Here is a 10,879-nt window from a genome sequence, read left to right on the forward strand (position 1 = left end):
AATTCAACCTAATTATATGCACAAAATACCACTTGATTGAAACACAAAAATAAAATTATGAAACAACATGGAAGATTGAATACTAATACGAACAAGTAGTAAAAAAAGTTATCAAATAATTAAGTAGGTGCATAGTGAAATAATGGCACATTTTATATGGGTCATGAGGTGAGGACTATTCAATAATATGTTATAGAGGAGAAAGATACATTTAATTCTTTTCTCAATAGCGTCACGACAATTAATAAGGTAAAAACGTAGTATCAAAAGTACTTTCCACATTATAATCGATAGTCACACAACATTATTGTCTCGAAAAATAACAGTAATAAACGTCTCATAGTATAAGCAAGGAAAAACATATGGGAAATTTTCAAATATTACCGAGTAATTTGGAATTTATAAGAATTCACCTCACTAGAATACAAGGATCATCCTTTTATGATAGGAAGAATACCAGGATCATCAACAGTGAGAGATGCACCATTATCAGCACTTGAAATGTTGAGAATCATAGAAGCTGCCTTTGTAGCCCTAACAAAATTTAATAAATTAATTGTGATATATATGATATGTGTTTCAAGCATAAGAAACAACTTCATATCAATTATTAGATATGTTTAAAGCATGATGAACTAGTCATTTGAGTATATTCTTTATTTGTTCTTAACATATACCATTTATTTAAAAATCTTTCAAATTCAAAATGCATAATGGTAATTGTTTTCAAATAAATGTAAATGAACTAACTTATTTATAAATATAGTAAAGATTTACCGTCTATCAGTAATAACTCACAATAGACATCTGCAGTCTATCGACATCTATCAGTGTCAATATAAACGTCTATCGAAGTCTATTGCGGTCTATTACTGAAGATAATAACATTTTGTTATACTTGTAAATATTTTCAGCAATTTTATCATTTAAAATAATTACTATATATTTATATACATATATTTTTGGAATTATATCTACAACTTAAACATGGTTTAACTGACATAAATTTATACTATCAATTTTTAAATTAGAGGTTCAACCTCTCGCTCCTTCATATGCTTAAAAAAACAAAAAACAAAAAAAAACATATTCACCGCCCATTTTAAAATGTAAATAAATTTTAGTTTACCACAAAAACTAGAAATTCCTAGAATCAAATAAAAAAAAAAAAAAAAACAAGAAATAATATTCTAAAAAGATAAATTAGGTAATAAACAACGCATACTTTTCTTGTTCTAATTACTTGCAAAAAAATTCATGTGCTCCACGAATTTATTAATTATAGGAACATTCAAATTTATTTTTTTTTTAAAAAAATAATAAAAAATAATGAAAAAGAGGAAAAAAAAATTATTGCTGGTTTTTAAGTTTTGGATCTAGTTTTTATTTGATCTCTAAATTTCAAAATATTACACATTTACTCTTGATGTTTGAGTTTTGTTCCTTTAAAATCTTTGAGAACTAAATTAAAAACAAAACCTAAAAATTATATTAAGTATGAGATCTTTAGGTCCTACGGCCGTAAGTGAAAACTCAAAATTTATAGATAAAAATATATATTTTTCATAAAAAAATAACTTAAAGCAAAAAGTATGCTACCGTATTCCAAGAGAAACATGTCTCTGAATTTAGGGCACTTTTGCCCTACTGGAAACGTAATTGATCAATGGAAATGAAAAAGTGAGTCTATTTAATTATTTTTTGGTGTTGTTTATAATTTTAAGTAAGTGCAATCAAAATTAATCTAATTAGATTTATGATTCAAGCTCATTACAATTGATCCATAAATAAAATTTCATTACGTTTACACTGATTATCATTACAGTTTAGTAAATGTCGCCTTAAATCTTTATAGTTTCCGTTAAATCTCAAGGTTAAGTGATCAAATAATATACTCTCCTAAATAACGTAAGAAAGTTTTCAATAAAAACGAAGAAAGAAAACTAAAATCCAACCTATATTACTCAATGAAAGACTTTTTGTTTTTTAAGGCTTCCTTTGATAACTATTTTAGTCTCCATTTGATAACCATTTAGTTTTTTTTTGTTTTTGTTTTTGAAAATTTAGCCTATTTCATTCACATTTCTTACAATGATTTACATCTTTTTCAAATATAATAATTGAATTCTTAATCAAATTCCAAAAACAAAAACAACTTTTTGAAACAACTTTTTTAGTTCTAAACATTTAGCTTGGTTTTTTACACAATTGGTGAAAAGTAGATAACAAATGAAGAATTTTGAAGGTGGAAGGTCCATATGCTTAATTTTCAAAAATAAAAACTAAAAACAAAATAGATACCAAATGGAGCCTTACTTTTTTTTTTTAAAAAAAAAAAAAAAATTAAGCATATAAACACTAATTCCACCTCTAAATGTCTAGATTTGTTACCTATTTTTTACCAATGTATTTAAAAATCAAACCAAAAATTGAAAATTAAAAAAAACAACTTTTAAAAACTTGATTTTTTTAAATAAAATTGGCTAAGAATTTAACTTTTGTATTAAAGAAAGATGCAAACTATTGTAAGAAATTGAGAGAAAATATATATAATTTTCAAAAAAACTAAAAATAAAAAACGAAATGGTTATCAAATGGATCTTAAGTTATTTTATTTATTCACTGGAACTGCAAAGTATGAAAATAAATTAGTAGAATGATACCATTCTTGAGAAGTTTGATATGCAGAAGCTAGAGGACCAATATGAGAAGCAAGCATGTCTGTGTTAATAATCCCAGGATCTAATGCCACAATTGTTATTCCATTTGGTACCTCTTTGGCTATTGATTTGGTTAACCCTTCAATTGCCCATTTTGAGCTACAATATGCTGAAACCTACAAAATACAATCATGTCAATATCATACAAAAGATTGGTCAAGTGGAAGAATTCAATATTAGGAAAGAGAATGTTACTCAAAAAGCTAGCTCTCTTCCATGAGTAGTTTCTTATAAAGCAAATGAATTTCCTTGAACATTCAGCCCAAGGATAAGCCCAAATCCAAATAGAAACAAAGGGTTGTCGAGGAGAACGACACATCCCCAAAGAGAGTAAAAAACCCTCAAGTTTTGGATCGAACTAGTTTAGCTCGTAAAGTTCTACCAAAAGTGAAATAACATAATCGAGCTCATTACTAGCACCCTACAACCTCGAAGGTTACTCTCATTCAGACACTGTTGGCATTACATGTAATACCAAGTTGTTTTGAGGGAGGGTCTTATAAATAGCTCCATATTGACAACCTCAAGTCGAGTAACTCTAACTCTCTTTGTACTTAATTAGTTGAGTTAAATACTCGTTGTACTAACTTAAACATTGAAATAAGACCGAATTAGAGAAGTAGGCCGGAGGAGCACATAATCCGCCATGTGTGTGAGTTTTCCATGCCAACGCGCTTTTTCTTGTTTTTAGAACGGGAGTTCTTAAACTAATTTAAGAATCAAAGATAAGAAACCCTTTATATATTAGGATAACGACACTCCACATATCTTCACAATGGTATAATGAGAGGCCAGATGTCCACAGGGCCGGGGATGCCATTTCCCATCCCCATCTCCGTTTCTCATTTCATTCTCCATCCCGTGAAATTGCATAGGGGATCGGGACGGGGATTCCCCGCGGGGAATTTGCGGGGATCGGGTTCCCTATGGAGAATTTTTTCCGTTACTTTTTTATAAAAACCAATTAATTTAAATCACTAATATGAGCAAATTTTAATTAAATAATTAACTTTCTAATTAAATTGTTTATTATGGTTAGTTTTACATGACAATTTGAATTTAAAGATAAACTACTCAAATTTTGGTTTAAAAAAGCTAATAAAATTTTGGTTGTAGAAGAAATAAATATAAATCAAATTATTCACATATTTATAATCTAAATTTAAATATTCAATTTAAACATATTCAATTTCTTTTCCAATAAATAGTCAAATTTGAAATTTAAATATAATATTTATATAACAATAATAATAACATAACATTGCATAACTATACTAAATAAATAGGTAGAAACTAATCGGGGTGGGGACAGGGAACGGGGCGGGGGCAAGGACGGGGAATACATTTTCCGTCTCCGTCCCCGTTGATCTCACGTGGAATTGTTCCCCTCACTCCCTCCCTCATTCCTCACCTAATCTGGGAATCTCTGCCTCATTCAGATGAGGTCCCGTCTCTGTGGAAAATTGGACATCTCTATTTATATGTATGGTTTGCTAATATTTTACAAAATATTAGTAAAACTTATCTTTGGATGTAATAGATTTTGAACCTTGTTAATTTATATATGAAAAATAACGAAAGTAATTAGTGAAATTAAAGGGTTTACATACCATAGGACCTGGAGTTCTTCCATAAATGGAAGACATATTAACAATAATTCCTTGATTATTGTTGGAAATCATGAGAGGAATGAAATGACGTAACATATTTGCTGTTCCTTTTATATTTGTGTCAATCACATTATCAAACTCTTTAACACAACACTTCCACATCTTCATGCTTTCATTAATCACACCTGCATTGTTTACTGTACAAAATACAATTATAAGTAAATCATCTCATTATTTCATTAATTAATTATAAATCAAAAAAGACAATAATTACCAATAATATGAGGACAGCCCACTTTCTGTAACACAGTTTGTGCCATCTCTTTCACACCCTCATTTGAGCACTACAAAACAATAATACATGTATCGCACTTATATTATTTCATTTTATATTTTGATCTCTAAGTTTTCATACGTTCGTTTTAATTTTTATACATTGTTCTTTGGCCTTTGTATTTCTCAATATTAAAATTTTTTTTTTCCTTTCATTCTCATTTTTATTTCATTTTTTAAGAGACTAAAATGACCACCTTTTAAAAATGCGTATGGACTAAATAGAACTAAAATAGTTGAAAGTATTGGGGCGAAAATAAACATTTTAAAAGTACAACAACCAAAATAAAATAATTTCGAAAGTATAGGGAACAAAGTAGTACTATACCTATTTTGAAGGCCGCGTTTTGGTTACCATTTGATTGTTGGTTTTTTATTTTTGAAAATTAAGCCTATAACATTACTTTATGTTTTCTTACGTAAATTTTAGAAATACTTTCAAAATCAAAGTCAATTTTTCAAAATTAAAAAATGAAAAAAAAAAAAAACCTTCTTAATCCCTGACTTTTTAAGAATATGTGAATTTCCCTTTGCCAAAAGAATTATTAAATGCTTTCTTTTTCTCCATCCTTTTCTCGAATCCCTTGTTGTCCTCATGTTCGCTCTCCTCTCTCTTCATCCTTAGGCCCAATTTGATCCAAATGCAAAATGGGGTAATTTGTTGTTTGTTTAACTAGGGATTTAGATAATATTTATGTGTATCAACTCATCTACCATATTTTCATTTAAATTTAATAGTTATGTTAGTGTTTGGTAAGCTTGTTCTTAAAGATTCGATGATTAAATAACCAATTTAAAACATCACTGACCAAAATACACATATTCTTTCCAATACATGGACCAAAACTGTATTATTTTTCTCATTAAAAAAGAAGGTTATGAAAAACTTATATTTATTTTTAGAAATTGGTTAAGAATTCAAATATTTAAATAAAAAATGGTGAGATAACCGACACGTTTATAAAAACTAAATATTTATTAAAATAAGAATAAAATAAATGATTATCAAATAAGAATTGAGGATGAAAATATAATACAGATATTACATACCACATCGAGATTGAGGAAGACATGATTAAGTGAAGAAATGGTAGAAAGGTGAGCTTGAAGTGAATCCAATTGGGTTTGGTTTCGAGAACAACCAACAATAATATGGCCAAGCTTTGCAAACTCCAATGCTAGAGCTCTTCCTAATCCTTTGCTCACTCCACTTATTAGAATTATATATGTTGCATTTCCTACTTCTTTTTCACACTCCATTTCTTGCTTCACTTCCTTTACTAATCAGCTATTATTTTCTTAGAAGAAACTTTCAAGTTTGATTAAATTTTGTTTTCATAAAGGTCCTATAAAAAGACCCATATGCACAAAATTTCCTTTGCAATGACACACATTCTATGTCCCACTTGTCCTTTTTATTTTTGTCATCATCTTAAGACTTTTTCTTCAATCAAATTGCTTTAAGTTGTCGAATTTTTTGAAACTTGTGCCAAATTTTGCCCATTTTTCTTTTTTTTTCTTAATTTATTTTTTTAAATAAACATTTCAATCATTATCAAATGAAAAAAAAAAAACAAAAACAAAATTTTTCATTTTTAAAACTTCACATTAAAATTTGAAAATATCTCTTAGGGTCCATTTAATAACATTTCTTTCTTTTTTTTTTTAGAACAAGAAATAGGAATATGTTTGATAACTATTCATGTTTCCTGTTTATTGGATAAAAGAAACAAGAATAGAAACTTGTTTGATAACTATTTCTTATTTTTTGTTTCTTGTATTTTTTTCCTTATATATTTTCCATATTTTATAGTTTAAATATAATCTAATTATATAAAATGAAAAGATATATATAGTATGAATTAAAGTGTAAAAATAGTTATCAAATATTTAAACTATCAAATACACATAAGTCCCAATATAAAATTAATTTCGATAATACAATTGTTTCTATCATTCATATGTGGCTAAAATTTGATTTACAATATTATTTCTCATTCAAGTCATTTGTTTTAAATTTTAAATGATGTAGTCTCAAATCTAACTCAATTATATTATTATGTAAATGTTGTGGTGGTAAAAATATTAAAAGGAGCCTAAATAAATATCTTAGTAAAAAAAATTTATATTATTATAAAATTATAATTGGTTTCGTATGTCAGAAAAATTAAGAAAAATATGAATTTAAAAATATATAAAATGCATTTTGTAAAATTTAAAATTCAAAATTCAAAAAATGTTTATATATACATATTTAAAAGGAAAATTATTTTAAATGACAAAACTATTGAAAATATTTACAAATAATAGTAAAATATCACAGTTTATTTGTGATAGACCATGATAAACAGTATTTTGATTTATTTTCCTATATTTGTAAATAATTCTATAGAAAATTTAAAATTTGAAAATCAAAATAATATATAAATCTAAATATTTAAAAATAATCCTAGTGAAATTTTGAAATTTGAAAGTCAAAATAATATATAAACCTAAATATTTGAAAATTAAAATTTCAAAATTAGATTAAAATATAGATATTAAAAAATAATAAAGAAAATAAATATAAATGAAATAAACAAATAATTATTAAAAATAGAGAGAAAGAAAATATAAATAAAAGAAAATAAAAAATTATAAAATAAATATAAAAAATACAGAGAAAAAAGAAATATAAAAGAAAGAAAGAAGAAAGTAAATATAAATAAAAGAAAGATAAAAAACATATAGAGAAAAAAATATATAAAAAGAAAGAAAAATAAAATAAATCCCATGTGAGATTTGATCCCAAGATTATAGAGTTGAGGAATGCATAAGATGTTACATCAATGAGCAAAGTCCCATTATAATATTTTATAGGAACAAATTTAAATAAAATAAAAACAAAACATGAGAAATTCCTCCTATTTTTAGGAATGTTCTCAAATTTTGAGAATAAGAAACTGGAATAATTATCAAACAGATCAGTTTCTCGAAAAAAGAGAAACATAAACAGGAAACAGAAAACGAGAATGTCATCAAACGAGTCCTTAAAGTTTAGTTAGCAAAACAAAAAATATTCCTCAAATTTTGAAAATACGAGTCTTTTTTCCTTTAATTAAACATTCCAATTCATAATCCAATTCAAAGTTTTTTAAAGTTTTTTTTTTCATTTTTAAAAACTTGTTTTGAAAAAAAAAATCCTTAAAGTCTAGATAATAAAATTTAGCTCGCAAATGAAATAAGGTTTACAAACTTAATTTTAAAAAATCAAATAATTGATTATCACATGTGCCAAATAAGAAAGTTTCAAAATTTTATCTATATGGTTAATTTTCTATAATGATTAGTTTTGTAGGTTTGAAATATGTATTATTTATATGTTAAATGGTAAAAACAAACAGATTTAAAAGAGAATATGTATGCTTTGAAAAATATATTTCCTAAACTTAGATTTATGGCGAATTAATAGATATATTTCATTAGAATAACCTTAGCTCAACTGATATAATATTTATACTATTAACATCAAAGTTAGATATTTGATGCTTTACCTTATATATTGTCAAAAAAATTAAAGATATATTTCGTTAAACGTAGATTTATGAGGAACTAAAAATACAATATTTTGAAATATATATAAGCAAAGTATACACTTTTCTTTTTTTTATACTTTTCTTTTTATAAAAAATTGGCTTTTGAATCAGAACTCAAGACTCAAGTAAAGATATATTAATAACTTTTCATTAAAAAATATATATATATTAATAATTTAATTATGTTCATATTCACAACAAAACTATATTAAATTTTTAACTCTTCTATTTCTAAGTTAAAGTGAGCAGGTATACCTGAAATAATAACATATATTACCTCTTTTGAGATCCGAAGTTCAAATTCCTAATAGTTGTACAAAAAAAAAAAAAAAAAACTTATTATATCTAAAACACATAAAATTTAGGAAAATTTTCACAGATAAAAAAAATGTCAAACTATTTATAGAAATAAGAAAAAGAAAACACTGATAGACCTCTATAAGCATCTATCAAGGATAGATTTCTAGCAGTTTTTATTATTGATAGTAATAAATCTTTATTATCCTTTATTAGTCTCTATAAAAAAAAAATTTAAAATTTTGCTATTTTGTTAAATATTTTTTCTTATTTTTATATTTTTGAAAATTCCTAAAATCTAATTTATTCAAAACCCCTATTTCTTTCCAGGAAAAAAAGACTTCATAAATAAAGATCAAATCATAGATCGTTAATCAAATTAGGTATATGAATGTGTGGTGAATTGGATTTCCCTCCCGTCTGTCATGACAAAAAATAATTAATTAATTAACAAGTCCAAGTCAAGGAGACTAGAGGCTTGTGGCGGTGAAGTGGGGACATAATATGAAGTTGCGGGTTGAAATTGAAAACGTGGGACAGAAATATGAAGCATTCCTATTAATTGAATTTAATGGATGAAATAATTGAGCCACATGAAATCTTTTAACTTGTTTCTACAATTAAGAGGAAAAAATAAATACGTGTTTGTTAAAAATTTATTAGGAAAAAATCCACTGAAAAAAAAATCCTAATGAAAGAAAAAAAAGTATATATTTCATATAATCTAATATTCTTAAAAGTATATTTACTTCCTCTCGTAGAAACATCACTTGAGATCTCTGAGTCGCCGTATTCCAATGTTGTGCACCAGTTTTTCAAAGGTTGTGGTCGGTAATACATTTGTAAATAAGTCTGCCAGGTTATTTTTCGAACAAATTTGTTGTAAAGTGATGTCATCATTTTCTTTAAGATCATGAGTGTAGAAAAGTTTCAGTGAAATACGTTTTGTTCTATCTCCTTTAACATATCGTCCTTTGATTTGGGATACGCACACTATGTTGTCTTTTTATAATATCGTTGGAAGATTTTTACTAGAAGATGAACCACATGTTCCACGAACGTGATGAGTCATTGATCTTAGCCATACATATTCTCGACTAACCTCGTGAATTGCAAGAATTTCAACATGATTTGAGAAAGTAGTTTTTATGGTCTGTTTCACAAATTGCCATGATATAGCAATTCCTCCACATGTGAACAGATAATTTGTTTGAGATCTAGCTTTGTGTGGATCAGATAAATATCTAAAATCTGCAGAACCTACTATATCAAATTTTGATTTATTTGAATAAAGCAAACTCATGTCGATCGTTCCTTAGAGACAATAGTGTATATGCTTAATTTCATTCCAATGTCTTCTTGTTGGAGAATAACTATATCTTACTAATAAATTTACTAAAAATACAATATCGGGTATTGTATTATTACCAAGATAAGAGCACCAATTGCACTAAAATATGGTACTTTAGGACCAAGAAGTTCTTCATTATCATCTCAAGGTCGAAATATATGTTTCTGAACGAACTTCCATTGGAATGTTCAGTGGATGTGCTTTGTCCGTATAAAATCTTTTCAAATCTTTTCCTTTATAACTTGACTTATGAACAACTATCCATCTGCTAAATGGTCAATTTGCAAGCCAGGGCAAAGTATTTTTTCTCCGAGATCTTTCATCTCAAATTCTTTCTTAAAATATTTTATTGCTTTTGCAAGTTCTTCAGGAGTCTCAATTATATTTAAGTCATCAACATATACAATTCTAATAAAAAATCTTAACTGTGAGTTCTTTATAAAAACACATGGACATATTAGATTTTTTTGATATCCTTCTTTCAAATATCCACTCAGGCGATTGTACCGTTGGATTTTATGTCCTAAAACTCGTAGTCTGTAAATTAATAAACATATTATGTTTTGTTTTTCGATAAAGTTGTTATTGAAATTGTAATCTTGAATCCAATAAACTAAGGTCCTGAGGCTATTTAATGTAGTTTGAACTTTATGTAGTGACATAAATGTGGATCAAGTTCAAATATATAGCCAAAATGATCTATAGTATATGAATAAGGTTAGGCGCCTTATTCTGGGGACACTATGGATGCCGCCCACTTTGTAGTTAGTACAAACGATGTGATCCTGAATCGTTCGTATAGAGATATGTGAGTTGGGGCATCCTATGCAATGAGTTTGCATAAGACTGAACCATGAAATAGTCACCTTTTACGTTCTAAATGTCGTTTTATGTATAAAACTGACTATTTCGTTAATTGATGACCTAGGTAATTTAATATTAATCCTGAGCTAACTATGAACTCCTGTTCACTCGGAATTATCCTTAGATCTG

The 10,879-nt window shown here is 26.7% G+C and overlaps 1 protein-coding gene across 1 annotated transcript; it reads right to left on the reverse strand.

The window, feature by feature from the left end:
- Positions 1–258: 258 nt before the first annotated feature.
- LOC120081160 (NADPH-dependent pterin aldehyde reductase-like) lies at positions 259–5,991 on the reverse strand. The gene is made up of 5 exons (XM_039035841.2): positions 5,714–5,991; positions 4,605–4,674; positions 4,331–4,527; positions 2,664–2,836; positions 259–534 (listed from the first exon to the last, which is right to left on the reverse strand). The coding sequence occupies exons 1-5, from the start codon at positions 5,921–5,923 to the stop codon at positions 432–434; spliced, it is 753 nt and encodes a 250-aa protein (XP_038891769.1). The 5' UTR covers positions 5,924–5,991; the 3' UTR covers positions 259–431.
- Between the last annotated feature and the right edge of the window lie 4,888 nt (positions 5,992–10,879).

Source organism: Benincasa hispida, chromosome 7, assembly GCF_027475165.1.
Source record: "Benincasa hispida cultivar pf3 chromosome 7, pf3_genome.v1.1, whole genome shotgun sequence".
Taxonomy (NCBI): Eukaryota; Viridiplantae; Streptophyta; class Magnoliopsida; order Cucurbitales; family Cucurbitaceae; genus Benincasa; species Benincasa hispida.

Coding starts and splice junctions, on each gene's coding strand:
- LOC120081160 (XM_039035841.2), bottom strand. CDS start 5,923: ATGGAGTGTGAAAAAGAAGTAGGAAATGCAACATATATAATTCTAATA. Junction 2,837..4,330: donor GAAGAACTCCAGGTCCTATG/GTATGTAAACCC, acceptor TGTATTTTGTAG/GTTTCAGCATATTGTAGCTC. Junction 535..2,663: donor TATCAAACTTCTCAAGAATG/GTATCATTCTAC, acceptor AAATTTTGTTAG/GGCTACAAAGGCAGCTTCTA.